General features: G+C 38.5%; 1 protein-coding gene across 2 annotated transcripts in view; it reads left to right on the plus strand.

Moving 5' to 3' along the window:
• Positions 1–384: 384 nt before the first annotated feature.
• Positions 385–19,874, plus strand: part of LOC127421729 (E3 ubiquitin-protein ligase CBL-like) — a 54,320-nt gene continuing 34,830 nt past the window's right edge. For both annotated transcript variants that reach the window (XM_051664796.1, XM_051664797.1), the window contains exons 1-2: positions 385–1,111; positions 13,863–14,110. In XM_051664796.1, coding sequence (XP_051520756.1) covers positions 965–1,111; positions 13,863–14,110 — 395 coding nt within the window. In that variant the 5' untranslated portion in view covers positions 385–964. The remainder of the gene's footprint in view (positions 1,112–13,862; positions 14,111–19,874) is intronic.

Consider the following 19,874-nt stretch of genomic DNA (forward strand, 5'->3'; position numbering starts at 1 on the left):
GAGCTTGAATGGTCTGGTCGCCATTCACTTGCATTGTGTGGACCTATAGAGCTGAAATATTCTTCTAAAAATCTTCGTTTGTGTTCAGAAGTAGATATAAAGTCATACACATCTGGGATGGCATGAAAGTGAGTAAATGAGAGAGTTTTCATTTTTGGGTGAACTATCCCATTAACCAAAAAGTTCAAATCTTACTACTTCAGAGGCTTAGTTCATTAATATTAATAATATCAAGCTGACGTTGCTAGGTAAACTTCGTAAAGTGTCCATTTACGTAACTTTATTGATATTCATAAGTCAAGCCTTGATCGTAGTAGGACTAGTACATTCGCACGAGGGCAGTGATGGAGTGGGCGAGGTCTGAACAAGCGGAAGGGGACGAACAGGAAGCGAGCAATCAAACGAGCTCGTGAGGGGGAGACAGAAGGCGGTGTTTATCTCCCTTATATATTTATTTATCTTATTTCCCCCTGCTGCCCGATTTAAGAGATATTTGCATTTTGATGTGGAGAAAGACGATCTGAGTTTGGTTTATAATAAGCACGAGCGATCATAGACTTTGCTAGCAAGGGTTCTTGTCTTGCTCAGCCTGAACTTCCCGTTGCAGAAGCGCATAGACGAAAGAGAGAGAAAGAAAGAGAGCTGCAGGAAAAGGGAACATAACGCACGGGGTGTCGTTGTGAAAACAGTTGTTGCTCCACGTCCAGCCATCGTCGCGCGTAAAAACTAACTTTTTCTTTCTTTCTTTGAAAGGATCCGCTTTTTATCGATCTTGCTTTAGTGTGAAACGTTGGTTTCCTGCACGGGGATTTAATGGGAGTCTTGCATCGATAAAGCGCCCCCCCGTCCGCCCCCCTGACGGACCCTCGCTCGAACCGAACCGGATTCGGGCGCTGTCCTCACCGGGGGGTGTCCGATCCAAGTTCTGATTTTGACTACGAAAAGCAAACTGTGGAGTCCGAATATGGCAGGAAATCTGAAGAAAGGTGGGGGGCTTATTGGCATGATGAAGGACGCTTTTCAGCCTCACCATCACCTCCACCACTCCCATCACCAGCCCGGGGCCGTTGACAAAAAGACGGTGGAGAAATGCTGGAAATTCATGGACAAGGTGAGTGACTTTATCAAGCAAAGATACTAGAGATGAAGGATACTAGAGAGCTTCGCTGTAGCTAGCAGATTCCGTCTCTTGTTAGCTTAGCCGGACGGCCTGCACGCAGGAATCCCTAATGCAGTATGGACGGACAGCTGAGCTAAGGCATTTAGCTGAATGGTTAGCAGGCTAATTAACTATATTCAGGCAGAACAAATAGTCTTAAGATATCCAGGTTTGGAGCGGAGGTCTGTTGTACAACCATTACATCCCAACTTGCCTAACGGGAACTGTGAAAACTGTACAGGATTACAACAGTGTCTTGTGCTAGTTGTGTTAGCTGAATAGCTTGGCTCATTATTTTGCTAGTAAGAAGTGTATTGTGAGATGAATAGGAATAGTTTGGGCATCTGTGTCCCAATGTGGTCTTATCTGTTTCAGGTTGCCCACAAAATTATACAGTAGACATCCCAAAATGTGTTAAGCAACCAGTATTTGACTCTACTGAGACTCTGGCTGGTCAGTCAGTTGGTTAATTTGTCCTTACTAGTGCAGACGTGGATAGTGGACAGTTGTTGGGTTGAACTGCCATCTCAACCTCTAGTTTCTACTATTTGCTTTGGTTTAATTCAGTGTTCTGTGCAGTTTTGGATACGCACCAGAAAGTGTCTTACTTTAAGTGCTTGAAATCTGATAAAAGTCCAAATATTATTTTCCATTTTATGCCTATCGTTTGCAAAGTCTGTCACTCCAACTTTATTAGATAGCAGCAGTGTTAAAGGGATAGTTCACCCAAAATGTGAACAATTATGTCCTTTGCTCATCCTCATGTTGTTTCAAACTTTTTCAACATTCTTTTCTCTGTGGAACACTAAAGCAAATGTTAGGCAGAATGTTTAGTCTCAGTACCCACTCACTTTCATTGCATGTTTTTTTCATACAATGAAAGTGAATGGTGACTGAGGCTTACATTCTGCCTAACATCTCCTTTAGTGTTCCACAGAGAAAGGAAAGTTGAAAAGGTTTGAAACAGCTAAAAGGAGGAGCAAATGATGATAGAATTGTCATTTTTGGGCAAACTGTCCCATTAAGCACAAACAGGTTTATTGTTAATAGACAGATTTATCCGAGGGATAGATATAGGCCTGGTTACAAAACTGACAGAGGATTCAGCTAGTCTAAAACACTGAACTAATGTAAAACCGATATTGGAACACATGTTTAGAAGTGGGGTTTTTGTTTAATTTGCTTTTTGCTGCCTCACAATACAAAAGTTAAAGCTGCAGTTCATGGAAATACTTGTGGTTACTGACCTCACACTTCCTGTGATGTTCACACTGATACATGAGAAAAACACTGCATCTGTCATAGAGGAGACATGAAAGTCATTTAAAACTCATTCTGTTAATACGTTGAACCGCGTAGAGGTTAAAGATAGCATTCAATTAATTTTGTAGTGTATGTTGAACAGAAAAGGACAATTTAATTGTTACTGAGAAGTGAAAACATTTAATGCTTCCTGATTGAGATATTTCCAACTTCCTATTTGCTTAGTTTCACACTGGATAGTTTGGTTAGCGCACATGTGACATATCACACTGTTTTCATAAGTAAATCTTCCCATTTTTTTTTTTTTTGCAACATAGCCTAACATCATATGGAAATGTTAAGTGTTACTCAAACTTGGTAAAGACCTTGAACCAAAGTCTGGATCAACAATTAAATATGAATTCTTTTCAACATAGAATTTACTTTGTAAATCAGCTTGAGGTCTCATGCACTCATTAAGCTTTGGCTGCTCATTATCCAATGTTTCGTTTTGCATTTAATCCAGTCAGCTATTCCGTGAATCCCCTGTAAATATTCAACAACCTCTTTATTAGATCTACAAGCAGTTAAAATGTTTACCATCTTACTAATCTTGATTTTTCCTGTTTTATCTTTAAAGAGCCCATATTATGCTAATTTACAAGTTCATCATTTTATTTTGGGGGTCTGCTAGAATAGGTTTACACGCTTTAATGTTCAAAAAACATATAATTTTTTCTCATACTGTACATTTATTTTCCCTTCTCTTCATACTCTGGCTGAAATGCTCTGATTTACCTCCTGTCTCTTTAAAGCCCCCCTTTCCAAATAGCCCAGTCTGCTCTGATTGGTAAGCTGGCCTAGTCTGTTGTGACTGGTCAACCGCGTAGAGCGTGTCAGAAATGTAACGCCCCTTACCATAACTGAGTTTCAGCTCCCGAGTCTTCCTTGGCAGCTCTGTAAACACTACTGTAACTATGGTAACAGTAGCATCAGTTTTTGCCGTACGAGCTCTAGCCCGAGTCCAATAATGAATGATATAATGAAAGTTTGGAAGAACAATCTGATTGACCCAAACCACCTTCGCAAGCACGACTTGAGCAGGACGTTTCACAGCGGTAAGTTTGAATTTTGTAGCTTTCTTATAAGTACACAGTTGATTATTGTGAACCTAACAAAGCTTCAAGTAAAAGACATCTAAGTTTGCCATCTTTTGCTAGAATGGGTGTAGCCGAACTAGTGGATTGCAGATGTAACATTACAGCTTGTAATTATATAAATATTTAAGACTCTTGAGATCGACCGTTTTGTTACACAGTTTTAAGTAAAAGCCGGCCCACAGTTGAATAGTAAACCCTTACCAAAACAATAACGTTACATTGCAAGTTAGCCGAGCACTACCGTGGATTGCTGACATAAAATGACTGTTTGTAAAAATAAATCCATTTCCACACTTGATCACTATTCATGATAGTAAGAACGACAAACAATGTGCATAATTCTACACAATTGTAGGTGAAAGTGGGCCCGCAGCTGAATAACAAAACTATTTCAACACAATAATGTTAGCTAGCAGGTTAGCAGAGGCCTACAGCTGTGCACTGGGTGTACACCGTAGCTACAACACAAAACTCCGCATTTTAACTCTCGGTAGCAGATAAATCCACAAATAATCAAGCATACTTACAGGTGGTGATCCTGAAGTGCCAGATTGTCCCAACAAAGTGGGAACTGCACCATCTTTCAGGAGTAACCGTCTTGAAAATCCGGCATTGGTTGTGGTTGTACTGCTGAGGAATAGTGGTAAAAATAAGTTTTAACCACTGATACTTCAATTCGTCTGCCTTTGGAAGTCCAAACAAAGAGGTTTTGCTTTCACAGTGAAGAAAACAGCGTCTTCTCGGTATGGCGACGACACTAACCCAACTCATCCTGGCCTCAGCTATAATTACGATTGTTTGAGAGCAGGCCAAAGAAGCCCTTAGGTGGGCATTATGCAAATGTGTTACATAGTGACGTAGATACTTTACGGAAGAAATGGCTGAACTACAAACAGCCCGTTTCTTGTAGTTCTTGAGCAGTGTTGTCTGTGGGAGAGAATAACTCCCTTTTGCATGGACTTTGTGCTTTGTAAATTTGCAGACCTTTTACATGCACAAAGAGCTATGTTACACACTAAAGGAAAGGTCAAATCCCAAAAAGCATAATAGGGCTTCTTTAAATATGCAAAAACGTTAGTCAAATAAGAATCAACATTGCTAATAAAATCCTTTATGCCGCCATGGGTTTCCCCTATATTGGATTGCTTTGGCATTCGTTCTGTGTATTTTTTGTATTCGCTGCCTTATTTACAAACACAAATGATTATCTAGGCACTTTGATTTCCACATAGGTATAAGTAATCATTAAACACAGGCCGATGAAGAGTATTGGTTGATAGGTTAAATATTTGCATGCTGGGAGATGGTTGGTTGTACATTGAATGCAAATTTAACGGCGTATATGTAAATGTTGCATTAATAAGTGCATAATTGCAGCGATGCAAATTCAATGATTTCTGTTTTAATTGGCTTTCCATGCATCATGTTTCATGTTTGGGACCTAGCAGAGGGGGTCATGGTGCAGCAGGGAGTAGGGTAGGGAATCGTAAGGAATTTTACGATTCTGATTCCTCTTAACTATTCCGGTTCCTTAACGGTTCCAGTAAGGAATTTTTTAAAAGAATTATTTAGAAATGAGAAATGCAATTCTTATTGCATTTACTACCCTCTGCTGTCTGTTACCAAATAATGAGATCATTTCAGATTTGTACAGAATAGATATAACAAATCAGAAATAAATTTAATACAGTTCTTGTAAAAGGTGTGTTTGCAGACTGTATAGAGACATAAATACAATCCAATAATAGATCCTTACTGTAATGAAATCTAAACTAACACGAAATGTGATGGCATAGTTCATTCATTCATTTATTATTTTATAAAATTCCACTTATTACAACAAAACTTGTGTATCTTTAATTATACATTGTCATATGAACAACCAGTCAGTAACTGCACTGCTTGATTTAATAGAGACACAGGTCATCATTAAATAAACAGTAACAGTTCCAGAGACAGTTTAGACTGTGTTTTGTAGCCTAATGTTGTACTTCAGGCTTGTGAGACTTCAACAGTTCTTATTTAATTTCGAGTTGGACATTCATAACTTGCACATCAGTATAAAATTACTTGTATACTGGAAGCGCTGTATGTTTCGCACTGTAGATTCAGAAGAACCGGCACATTTTAATGGTTCTTTCGGGAGCGGACTATACTGGAAGCACCATATGATTTGCGCTGTTGATTCAAAAGAACTGGCTCCTTTGAATAATTATTTCGGGAATCGAACTGTACCGCATATGTTTCACCCTGTAAAAAGAGCCGGCTCAAGACTTGTTCGATTGGGAATTAAATACACTGGTAGAACTGTGTGTTTTTACGCTGTAGAGTCAGTAGAGGGCAGCACTGCTGCAGAGATGCGCTGCTGGAAACAAGTATTCGAGAATGGTGTTCCAGCCACATCGGAGGAAATTTGCACGCTGGAGAACAGTTAACGGAACCAAAAGTCACGAAGATCATACGATTCCGGTATTTTTTAAAGAATGGAACCGGTTCTGAACAAGAATCGGTTCTCAGTTCCCAACCCCAGCAGGGAGGGATAGGGATATGGCTCATTTCTTCTTTCTAGTTGTGTAAATTGGGTGAACAAAGTGCTGCACTACTTTGCACTTTTCTTAATTCAGACAGCCTATCACTGGAAGCCATAATGACTGCGCGTCTTCACGCAGACACGTAGACGCATGCATGCATACTGATAACTCTCAGGCCGTCCTGTCACCACAGTCTTATCTCTTGGCTGTCAGTAATATGGTTACTAATACTGGGGAGCTGGGGTTGCATGAGAGCCAACAGCTTTGGAGCACAAGTCAGACTCTCTGGTGACCCCACTGTGATGTCATCAGCTCACCCCCACCCAACAATCACAGCTGGTCCTGTGCTAAAGACAAAATAGATAAGTGTCCACAAGGCCTCCGAGCAGCTGCACACAGTGCCGGACACTTATTGCTGGAACACGGCTCGCGGTGCTGTACTTTTCAAACTGCTGGGGTGGTGACATTTGAGCAGATTTCCATTTCCTCAAATTTCCACCCACATCTTAATCAGTTGTTCAAAATGTAATGATGTGTTCCTTTGATTCAGACAGCGCAGAACCAGTATGGTTGAATCAGCAACCATTCTATACATGTTGTACATTTTTACACTGTGACAATAGCTTGTATTTGACCAAAATTCCATCATCATCAGCAAGCTAACTGAGTGATATGTGTTGTGGTGTCAAAATAAAAGTTCCTCAAGAATATGAATGAATGAACCTGGCGTCGTCCATGTTTCCTGTTCTTTCCGACAACAAAGCACGTGAACATGACGGACTCGTAATTACCTTTTCAGAAGTGGGAAGTAGGAAAATTCCGATAGCACATGAAGGCAGCATAAATTGGGATCCTCACAGAATAGCGCTGAGATGAGTGACTGATGAGATCTTTAGATCACCTGGAGAGTGTGCATGTTTGATTGACACCGCGAGTGAGCATATTGAAGGGAGTGAAGCTGAAAGTGCTCATGATTGCTCAAACAGTCTCTCTTGCTCAACACGACGTCTGATTGTCACAACTCGCGTTACATCACTTATACTCAGATTTGTATACGCATGTTTATTTGTTAAATTCGTTTTTATACCCGTTTGCAGTCTCTTTATCCTCTCTGTGATCACAGTGCAGCGAGTCAGAATTACTACCGTAATGACGCTGGAAAATGGGCAACTTAATATTCATGCATGTTTTTAAAAACAAACCTGCATATTCATCTGAATAACAGCATGTCTGAAGGTTTAAAATACTTAGAATTGCCAACAATTCACCCTCCAGAGGCCACACTGTCATGCATCAGGGGCTGAGAAAGCGCTCATTCATTATAGCAGTGTGTGTATTTCTCTGTGTGCTGCAAAAAAGATGCATCGCAGATTTGCCGATCACAGATTTAAGACAAAGATTGGCCGATTTAGATCTTTGCTGATCGATTGGTGCACCCCTATTTTTTGTAATTATAAACAGCAGTCTAAATACATTTAGAAACTTTTTCTGCCACAACTGCCATAGTTAATATAGTACAGTTAGTGTTACTACAGTAAATCCATGGTACATTTTTGTAAGTGTTGTGATCTGAGAATGGAAAAGCCTTCTAATTTATGTTTTCTCCTGTTTTCTTTGTCAGTGCCATTTAGAATGTGGGGGCTGTTTGTTTTAAGCTAGTTTCATCACTGAGACATTTGGAGTTTTGCAACAGACAATTCTGTAATGCATTCAGACGGGTTTCGCAGTCCCCGCCGCGCATCTTACTGGTTCACAAGTGCATTTAAAATATTCTGTTCGGTTGAGACAAGTCCGTGAATTACCGCACCTTTGAGCCGTGTTGATAAATGGTCCAGATGGCGCTGTCATTTCATGAATGCGCTCCAAAACATATAACATGACAAGGTAAGGCTCATTAATTCACGAGGAAAGCGCTAACTGATTGGTCAGTTAAACGTTGCGATCCCCAGTCATCCTACATTTCGGAAATTAGCTTGCGGGCGAAATGAAATGAGTTTGACACATGCGTCATGCGGTGACATCACTGTATGTGTGTGTGTTTGTGTATGTGGTGGGGTCTCTTTCCCAGTGTACAAAGTGCACAGCTGACGGGGGTTGGCAAGCATTATGTTGCGTCAAGGATATTAAATGAGCCTTGTGAAATTTAATAGTGGCGCTCATTAGACAGCGCTGCACTGCTGCTAAATGCATAGGGGAAACACTGATATTGTAGCATCACTCTAGCCATTAAGTAGTTTGGCTAGTGAAGTGGTATGAGGGCATGCCCTTAATCATGATGATTTATTGTCTGGAATGGATGCTGTTTCTTGGAAGACTTCAACTATTCTTATGGTCTCAAAGCATTAAAAAAAACCCTATATCTGCAAAGTACACAAATATCATTCCCAGTCACTAGCAGTAAATGTTGTTGATCTTGATATGACAGCATTGTGTTGTAGATTGCATACCATTCTCACACAGTTGTCAGGATATGTAGCTCACAAAAATGCTTTGGCCTACAAATTTGTTCTCTGGAGTCTGGAGTGCTCTTGTTGTTTGGCCTGAAAATGTTTGTATTTAAGCACAGGTTAAAAGTTTATTCAGTGAAGTTTTTATTTCCCCCTCACACTTATCCTACTGTAAAATAATTTGTGCAAAATTTTGGCCCACAGAGAACGTGGAGATAGTTTGCTGTTTTCTTGGTCGATAGTCAACTTAATGCACCTTTAGAGAATAGTGCAGAATATTTTAATTAAAATATTTGTGCACTTTGTTGGCTGCTGTATTAACAGACTAATATAGACATCAATTTGAGTTTTTTCTCTGTGCAAAGTCTTAAAATAAAATATGAGTTTAAGAGATCTATCTTTTGTGCACTGGGTTTTTCATGGGAGAAAAACGGTCTTCAGTGGAAACTGACATATATGTTCATCCATATGCATGAAGTTGGTTTATTACACAATTGCATTTAATTAATATATAACATAACTACATTGCATTTCGTGTTTACATTGGATATTAGCTATTTTTCACCATCTAAGTATGTACTGTAGAACCTTTTGAATTCAACATAGAATTTTCTGTTTTGTAATGTGCTATGTGAAATCAAACTACATTTAATTAACACCTTATTCCAATCATTTATTTTGTAGCAAGACTATCTAAATTGACCTTACTGCAGAAGTGAGGAGCCATCCATGGTCTTTGCCTGTGCTTAAATTGCGCTTTAAATATAAGGTCAGGTACATGCTGTACGTCTTGGACCTCCAAGACTTATTGACAAATAATGGACAAAGTTTTCCTCCTGTCAAATATATGTTCTGTTTAAATGATATTAGGAAATAAACTGGCCGTGTTTGTTCAGATTAGGGATACACGATTATGACAAAAATCATAATTGTCCATTATTGCTCTTGATATTGTAATCGCGATCATTAATGCTGATTAAAAGATTAAATTACAGTGACGTCACAAAGTAGGCAAGCCCGTGGTTCTTCAGAGTAACATATTTTAATGGTGGATATGAGCTGCGCTTCTGTTTTTTTTTTTAAGCATCTTTTATGAATTAAAAATTTGTATAATGTTTGTTAATGTTAGGCCAAGTAAAAGTTATTTTAAAGGGATATCTATGGTATACGATAAATATATGGAGTTATTTTCTGAACTATTGACAAAACCAGTTTTTACTTGATTCAATATGCCTATGTGACATATAACAGGTTGATAAATACACATCCTCACATGTTTAACGCCTCTAAAGTCTGAGAAGGTGGCATAAAATCCAAAACTACCATCAGACATACAATATGTGTCTTTACTGCTTAAATTATTGCTCCTCGTACAGTAAATAATATGAAGTATTCAAACATATTAACAGCCGGTTTAAACTGACCACGTTTACGTTAAGTATGTGCTGTGGTGCGAGTTCATCCCCTTCGATCTTCAATGGTCATCTTGTTCATGTAAGATCATTGATAGATCATATTTGGCCTCAGTGGTTGCACATTGGGAATTAAAATAGCCATTTGTGATCGGAGTTTGTGGAGACTATTATAATGACGGTCATTCGTGAAATATGTCATTTATGCCATATTCTTTATGTTGGATACACCTCCAAAGCAAGTTTTGCACTCTCGCGAATGCTCTCATAAAAAATTAAACGGTCTAATCAGTAGGCTTGGGATCGATGCCTTTTTCACGCATCGATAATCAGAAGATTTTCCCGATGATTATCAATATCAGGATTTTTTTCAAATATAAATTGGCTGCTCATTTCACAATAGTCTGTCTTTTCAAACATATTTCTCAACACAACTTAAAGTGTGAGCGGCAGGGTTAGCTAATTAAATGGGGTTGCACACCGGACATGTCTGGCGGAAGACATGGCACGTTCTAAAATTCAAAACACGTATTTATTTTCTATGAAGTTATGAACACACTGGCAATGCTCAGTGTCAACATTCTGAAGTGCCACGGAGTTCAACTCACATAGTTTTCCATTAAATTTCAACAAATCATTATCAAAGGACAAAGACTACTAACTCTAGCCATCACTGGATAATCTATTGTGAACATGTATCTTTCATAGAGCCTACACAATGTATTTTCAGTTATAAGTATGTCGTTTTGTGGCTTGACAGCTTGAATGAAAGACCTGTTCAAGGCTACATACAGAGAAATTGCATAATAAACATTTGCCAGTTCAGTTTGCGCAGGTTCACCAGTTTCATAAATGAACCTGCTCATCAACGTCACTTTGTAAATTTTTTAAGAAGTACAAAAACCTTTGATATTTTGGACTGCTGTCTCCTGTGCTGCATCAGCTTGTCCTGTGTGTGTGTGTGTGTGTGTGTGAGAGAGAGAGAGAGAGAGAGAGAGCGCGAGAGAGAGAGAGAGAGAGATACATGTCATAATTGTGGTCTTCCAATGCTATTACGCCAGACTGTTAAACAGAGGCAAACTGAGTGAATTGGAAAGCATGCAAATTGGGCTTCTAATTTAAATGTCGGCTAAATATTTTTTTTTTTCCCTTTTCTCCACAAATTGGAATTCCCAATGCACTTTAAGTCCTCATGGTGGCGTAGTGACTCGCCTCAATCCGGGTGGCGGAGGACGAATCTCAATTGCCTCCATGTCTGAGACCTTCAGTCCACGCATCTTATCACATGGCTTGTTGAGCACGTTACCGCGGAGAGTAGCGCGTGTGGAGGCCCATGCTGTTCTCTGTGGCATCCACACACAACTCACCATGTGCCCCACCGAGAGCAAGAACCACACATGATAGTGACCATGAAGAGGTTACACCATGTGACTCTACCCTCACTAGCAACCGGGCCAATTTGGTTTTTTAGGAGACCTGGCCGGAGTCACTCAGCACGCCCTGGATTCGAATTCGTGACTCCGGGTGTGGTAGTCAGCGTCAATAATCGCTGAGCTACCCAGGCCCCCAATGTTGGCTAATTTTTAAATATCGATGCCTCAAAAATATATAGATAAAATAACATGCCTATCAATAATTGATATATCGATATTTTATGACATCCCTACTAATCAGCATGATAAATGAATTATCTAAGCCACGTCTATGCCTTGATTGAACGGGAGCATTTTAGTTGTCACGTTGCACGTTTGCATTGTATTTACCATCTACGTTGCAATTGCGAGCACCGCAACATGTAATAAGTCCAAAATAATTCTAATATGCTTATCGTTTTGTTCTACAGATTGTTTTTGAGTGTCAGGTGATGTTTCTTCAGTATTAATTTTCATGTGCAACCGCGAACAGAGGTGAAACATAAAGCAAGCATCTGGGCATCAGACTGTTTAAAACTTGCGCATTCGGATCAGTTGTCATTACTGATAGGACGGAGGACTAATTTAAGCTTCTCTGATTGGCCATTACTCTTTCATTGCTTAACGAACATGTCTGTGATTGATTAGAATACTCTGCAAAAACGTGTTGTAAATAGAAACCATTGGCACAACAGGAGCAGGCTTAAAGGCTGTAATTGTCAGGTTTCACGTTTACATAAACGTGATTGATGTAATCGCAATTAGTTTTCAGTTAATTGTGCAGCCCTACTTCAGATATTCCTAAAGATTACTTAACCCTTGTATGATCTTAACGATCAAGTTGTCGGGTCAAATTGGCCCATTTTTTTTATCTTCAATTTCAAAAGTTTGTGATAAAGGCTCTGTTTGCTCTATCTCTCTACTTTTGGTCTTTAATCGTTCCTCTAGGTGGCAGCAAACACTACAAAATAGTATTTTTGTAAAAGTATCACCTATCACAATATACAGATCTGAAAGCCATGGGACACCCCACCGCAGCTTCAAAAGTCTTGTAATAAAAAAGGTTCAAAAGCTTGTAATAAAGGCTCTGTTTGTTCTATCTCCATACTTTTTAGTCTTATATTATTCCACTAGATGGCAACAAAAACTGGAAAAAAAATTTCTTGCAATATACAGATCTGAAAAGCAGGGGGCCCCCAACTTTTTTTGTGACTCTGCCCATAGACATATAGTCTTTTTCGGGAAGCCCCACCCTTCCCCTGAGTTTGTGGAATATCTTGGCCTCTGAATGGACTACAAACTTGATCTTGGTGTCATGTCACGGGGAAATTTATATAATTTTTGTTTATATATTTAATAACCATATTGTTATGCCTGTTTTTTTTAACTCCAGTCAGTGAAGTAAATATAAATTTAAAATACTTACTCTTTATTTGGAGCAAGACAAACATTGTCCAAGTAAATAAATAAATACTTGGCTGCTGAGACTTCATTCTGATATCCATGAAAGCTGCACAGTTTATTACATTGAAACTGAAATTGTGGTATGACGTTGGACAGTTTAATCAAAATGATTGCGCTCCCTTTCTCCATTGCGATCGGTTTGATTGACGCATATATGCTCGCTCGCTCATTAGAGTTTAACTGAGACTCACTTGTGGTAAGAACAAACAGTTTGGTGAAATATGCATTCATAGCATGTTTACATTATTAAACATAGAAAATAGCAGTAACATTTAAGTGATGCGCTGGAGAGAAACAACTCTCGCGCATCATACAGCACAAGTACTCTGTCAACGCACCTGAAGCAGCAACCGCTCCACATTAAACTGTATGCTTATTATGATCTTCTTTGAAGTGTTAATAAAGTGCTCTTGTGCGTTGGAAATCTTGGGTCAAATATCCAGCTAATCGATAATTAAATAAGTTGTCGATGATTTCTATTATCGATAATTATTAATTAGTTGTTGCTGCCCAAGTTGACCCTTTATATCGTCGCCACAATATATATCATCATATCGCCCAGCCCCAATGGAGAAAGCTGCGTACTGACTGAGCCACATGTGTATGGAAGTAAAGAGAAAGACGATAACACATTTCATGTGAATGCATACACTGATTTCAAGTCTTAAGCAACTTTTTCGCAATAAACGGCTTTCTGGTCTCCATGTAAACTAAGTCTTTGTCCTCTTGCCTTGCAGACTTGGGCCACGTCCATACTAATATGTTTTTGTTAGAAAACTCGTGAATTTTGCTACAATTACGCTTCTCATCCATGCTGAAATGTCTTTTTCCTCATTTGAAAGCACTAACCATGATCATGTACTTTGGAAAATGATGATATTAGGAAACTGAAAATGGCAACGGGTTTGCGGCAGCCTTCATTATCACTAGTGTCTTTTAAGTTGTCATTTGCTGCTCAGTGTTTTAGAAATGCATTATAGTTTTATCAGTTCACAGTAATATAGCCTAGTATTCATTGTCTTCTCTTTGTTTTAGGTGGTGCGGTTATGCCAGAATCCCAAGTTGGCCTTGAAGAACAGTCCTCCATACATACTGGACCTGTTGCCAGACACCTACCAGCATTTGCGCACTATACTGTCTCGTTACGAAGGCAAGATGGAAACACTGGGTGACAACGAGTACTTTCGTGTTTTCATGGAGAATTTGACCAAGAAGACGAAGCAGACCATTAGTCTGTTCAAGGATGGCAAAGAGCGAATGTTTGAAGAGAACTCTCAGCCCAGGTTAGAGATGAAAGATAAACACAGGCAGTTTCTGTATCAAGTACACATTAACATCATTTAACATGATTTACATGATAACATAACATGGTTCTCCAATGATTATTTTTCAAGTCATAAAGTTGCCGCAGAAGTAGGGTTGCTCCAATACCAAAATTTTGGCTTCAGTGCGATACCAGCCCTGGTACCTCGGTATCGATAATAAATTGATACTATAATCAACAAATAAAAAGCCTCAGATTTTTAATGAAATTACACAGAAAATGGCTAGATTAAAAGAACTGCATAAAGTCTCACAGATACAAATTAGGCATTTTCAGTTTGAATTTTTCTGGATTACATGTTAAATGTTTTAATTAAATTTTATGATCAAATGGTGTTTAATCAAATGTATACATGTAGCTTTAATCAAATAAAAATATTATTATTATTTTTATTTATTTTTACCCAAAAAAATTTATTTTATTTTTGGTAAATTAAAATGCTGCACAACAGAGCTAGCTTCACACAATTAATGAAAACATTAATGAAAAAAATCTGATTAGCTGTGGCACAAGGCTGCTACGGCTGAATCACAACGTGCTGATAAAACACTTGCATTTGCGAAATTGCTTACAGATAATAATAATAATAAAACAAGCATTTAATATTATAGAATTGTTATTATGAGTACATATTGGTAAATATTACATTTTTATACAGTAGTTATATTTTTCTGTCTTCAATTTCACGCATCCAGTTGAATAGAGCTTTAATTTAAGCGGGACTTTTATTTTGACAAACCTTTGAGTTCTTCCAGTTCGTGACGGGTTAGTTATATCAAGCTTCCCATTAATGCTGGGATAATACCATCGTGACTCTCGAGCTGAAATCTCCGAGCTGCACCAGAGGAGTTCATTTAAGTGTTAACAGTCATTTATACTCTAAACACACTGCATGAAAATTAAGCACCAGTAGTGCGTGTTGCTTTTGTGTGAGTGTGTGCGCGCGCATGTGTGTGTGTGTGTGTGTGTGTGTGTGTGTGTATGTGAAGCAGATGACGGAACAGAACGGCACCTCTTCATTCTGTAGCGTGCAGCACGTGACTGTATAATATTTAATTAAATTACATCCTTCTGCTGTTTAATGATCACAATTGGCCATATCCAGAGGTTTTTTATTTATTCAAACTGTCATTGATTTCATCTCAAAACGGTCACATCTCATATAATTTTGCTAATGACCGCATACTGTAATATGGTTGCGAAACTAGCAACAAGATGTTATCATACCGTTTAAATATTTGTGGTATAGCGATACTTCGTTAGTACCGCTAAACTGTGCAACCCTACGCAGAAGACTATGTTAGCTGCTTCATTTACAGTCTGTATGACTTTCTTATAGAGGTGGGAATCAGAAGGCACGTCATTGTTAGTAAACAAAAACAAATGTGAGGGAATAGTGTACCTTGGATCCAGCGTGTTTATCATTACACGAAAACAATTGCAGTCTAGCTTGACAGAGGATCTGTACATACATCCTTATATACTCAAACTTTTAGCACGTTTTGAGTTTGCATTTTGATCGATTAGAAATCATTTTATTTTTAATTGTGTTCATTGTCCTAATGCAGCAGTACGTTTATAAACTTAAAAACTAAGCAGTATACATGTTTGTCACTACTCTCTTTTTTTTTTTTTTGCCACATAAGATGTCAGCATTTTTCATTTGAAGAAGGTGGCCAGTTAGGTGTGAGATCAGAGTAACTGTTTGCCTTTATCTGCAGACAGTTCTTGAGCTATAGTTTGTGTTTTTTGGAACGCCCTGCGACATATCTTAACACGACGTGGGTGGCAGAAGCAGTGAAACATGGTTTTTCAGGCCTTGAATCATGTGAAACCAGTCTCTTGAAAGAAGTTGAGGTTATTTTGAGTTGAGCTCAAGTCATACTGTATGTCAAAGTTGCAAATGAAGATAGGAGCACTTACGGATCACGCAGTGGACTGAGATCATATCAGGTCTATGGTTCTTCTCATGAAAACACTGGGCTTGTGTGAGCGGAGAGAAGAGGAATGTGTAATGCAAATAGGACCATTCACAAGAGGAAGAGCTTGACTGAGGCCAAGCTCGGATCCAGATATAGCTGTCATTGACCACATATCTTTTGTTGTTCATCTTTATATTATTCTGCCCCGGTCTAGTTTAGAGCTGAGCTTCAATGTGTGTATGAGAGGCATTTAGCACTGCATGTTTTTTGCCTCTTTACATTTTCATAGTGCGGCCTCAGGCACACATCGTAAAACAAAAGAGGCATTTATTTTCGTATATGAAAATTACGTTGAGAAGGCCTGGTTAACCATTGAACTCAATTTGACAAACTGTTTGCTTACATTCTGACCTAGAATGACATTACAGTATGATCTAAAAACAGATGCCTCGTTAAGAAAGCTAAAGTCCCATGTTCATTTTCCTTCAGGGACCCTGGGTTGTTTTGGGGCAGTCGGCCTAAAGAAAACATGCTGTTTAGTTTATTGTAAACATGTCCATACTTAATATTATCATTCTTATAATCTAAGTTTCCCTAGTGCAGTGGCTTCTCATACCGGATGCCTGGCCTAACTGTCATTCCTTATTTTTCATACTATTTCACTTATGTAAAACTCATAAAGATTCACCAAGTTAAACAATTAGAGGTTGGAAACCATAAAAATGGGCCTCTTTTTGAGCCGCTTTGGTGCAAATTCTTAAGAGTCTAAGCTGGATGTTTACCATGTTGTTAGATGCTAAAGCTGTGCTTAGTGTTGCTGAGGGGGCAAAGTGTTCATATTGAGTGAGAAGAATGGAATGATTAACTCTGACGCACCAGTCACACTTTGCGCCACAGACACAACTCTTCCTGTTAACACACTCTCTTCCCCTTCCTGTTTCTCACAAGCCCCCCAGCATGCAGTGCTAAGGATAGCTAAAACCTGCCACTTCTTACCCAGACTGTCTGTGAGAATACAAGCATTATAGAATGTTTCAGCACATGTATGCTACCAGTCAAAAGTTTGGACACTTGTACTTATTCTTTATTATTGCTTTTTCCACTTTTTTCAATTCCGAAAAATCATCAAAACTATGAAACAGCATAAATGAATGTATGTAGTGACCCTAAAAGGTCAAATAAATAAATAAATAAAAGCAAGCTTGTATATTAGCTTCTAAGTAGCCATCATTTGCCTAGATTAAAGCTCTGCACAAGCAATGCATTCCCTCAACCATCTTCATGAGATAACCCCTGCCCTACAATGGCGAAATTTAACATTGACACTGAGAAAAATTACCAAATGTGGTATGCCAGATTTTCATACTCTGTTTTATGTCCTGAGCACAGTTGAGCCAAACCTGTCTGCCACAAGACAGATCATAGTTTAAGAGAACCGATTTCAGTCATAAATCAATTTTGACAAAATCTGTAGTTACTGTGTTTTGGCTTTGTAGAGTAGTATAGTGCTATCTTACACTTCCTGCCTCTTTTTTGAGTCATTACATCAGTGCCTCTGGTTGCTCACAAAGCTTACTCCAAAAGCTCCAACTGTGTGTTAGAGGTGGTTGGCCCCAAAGATCCCGCTGTAACGTTTCTATTGATGTATTATACAGATGTTAGTTAATACTGTGGATTTCAGTGGGATATTTGCAGTGAATGATCTGTGACTTGGGATGCATCGATGTGGAATTTCTGAGCTGAAACCAATAACCGATAATTCACAGCTCATTGTGGCCAAAACCGGTAATTGATTTAATTTACTTTCTTTTCTTTTATAAGTTTTAAACTTTTAACCTGGAACTGCTAGCAAATAAATTAAAAGCTACCCATTGATGTTATTTAAAAGCTTGAAAACTCTTAACTGCTGCTGTTTATGGTTTGGCGGTAATCTTGATGAAAGGGTTTGTGTAGGGGTCTACCACTTTTTTGACATGAAGTGCCATTTTTAATTTCCCTTGTTAAACGATGTGCCAAACAACCCCCAAACTGATGATCATGTTATTCTGCATGATTTGTTGTTATTCAACAATCATCTTGTGTGCTGGAAGCAAGAAAATCTGAGTTTATTTGTTGGTTTAATTGAGATTTTGAATCAGACTCAAACTTTTGAACCCCACTATGTGTGTTTGCCCTTTTCTCTTAATTTTGTAGTTTGAAAGTCACCGTCATTGTGGTTTAAGGAGCGGAGCATTGATAATAGTATTTTCTTATTTGCATCATGTGTTGCAAAAAGGAACAAATAAAACAGGAAAATATAGGGTTTCATCCGCTCTATGTGATGCCACAAAGCAGGCGCGTTTACCTAATCGACTCGTGAATGGTTTGCTCGCGCTGCGCTACTCTGTTGTTGACTAGCGAAGTTGTCACACTTTAATAGTGTTTAGCTTCCCATTTTCAAATGCAGGTGCAAGGGACCTCATATATATAGAAATACATACTCCTCTCTCCCGCTGTTTATCGCATGCTAGTGATTAAGCCATAGGTTGCCGACCCCTGGTTTAGAGAGAGAAAAATAAAATTCTAAGAAATGTAATGCATTAAACCAAAATGACTGCAAGTGCCGCAGTGGTTTGTGTGTATGTGTGTGTACAGATGCTTGCATATTACAGCGTTCGTCTGTGACAGATCCATTGTATAACTTATGAAATGTGATCAAATTAATCATAATGGGAATCAGAGTTATAATTGTCATGAGTGATAACATTAGAATAGTCTCAAATAATAAAATACAGCACACGCACTAATTTCACTCACAAACTAGTGTCATTAGCCATCTCATGTCGCTCTTTGAGGATTATTTCAAGGTCTATGCACAGTGTTATGTTGTGTTAGTGTTTGTTTTAATCACGATCCTTTGCTTTAAGTAACAATGTGCTATTTTCCATATCCTGTTTTTGTTTTATGGTGTAAAACGCAAAAAATATTGCCCCAAGTAACATACATTTTTATAAACAAACAGAATATGGGAAATGGCATTTCGTTACTTGCAGCAGGTGATCCCGATTAAAACCAGCCCCAAAACAATGTAACAAGGTGCAGAAATGTTGAAAAGATCCGCACAGAGCGACATGAGCTTAGCTTGCAACACTAGCCAGGCTTTCACTGTCAGATACGCAGTGTGTGCGCACATTTATTTCTGTATTTATTTCTCAAATAAAGGAATTTGGTTTGATATTTTTTTTTATATACAAATATTTAATAATGCAGTCATACATTAAGTGTGGCTTAAGTGTCCAAATATTTTTGGCAGACCACCGCATATTACTCTTATGTACTCCCATTTTAGAGTCTTATGATGGACCTAATGACAGATGTTCTGATGTTGAACCATGAAATCGGTAGTGTGATCTGATTGTGGTGTCCTTATGGCCCTGTGATGTCTGCAGTGCGCAAAACGTGAACGGGATCACGGAATCCATTCAGAAAATACAGAATTAACTATTAAACACGGAATGTCAGGGAATTAGACACATTTGGGATCAAATTAATGTATTAATGCTTAATCAAATTAAAATTGTGATATGTCCTAGTTTGAAAAGGCTGAGATTTAGTCAATTAAATGCATAGTCTGGATGTGCTGTGCACTTTAAAGTGATTACACTGATAACACCTCATCATAAGCATAAGCATCACATGCACTGTGTTTGTAATAGATTACAGACAGTAGAGTGCGCATTAAGGTTGAAGCACAGCTTGTGCAGACTATATATTTGCATATTAAATCTCAGCCTTTTGCGTATTATAAGCACATTTAAGCCA

The sequence above is a fragment of the Myxocyprinus asiaticus genome, chromosome 31 (assembly GCF_019703515.2).
Source record: "Myxocyprinus asiaticus isolate MX2 ecotype Aquarium Trade chromosome 31, UBuf_Myxa_2, whole genome shotgun sequence".
NCBI classification, from domain to species: Eukaryota; Metazoa; Chordata; class Actinopteri; order Cypriniformes; family Catostomidae; genus Myxocyprinus; species Myxocyprinus asiaticus.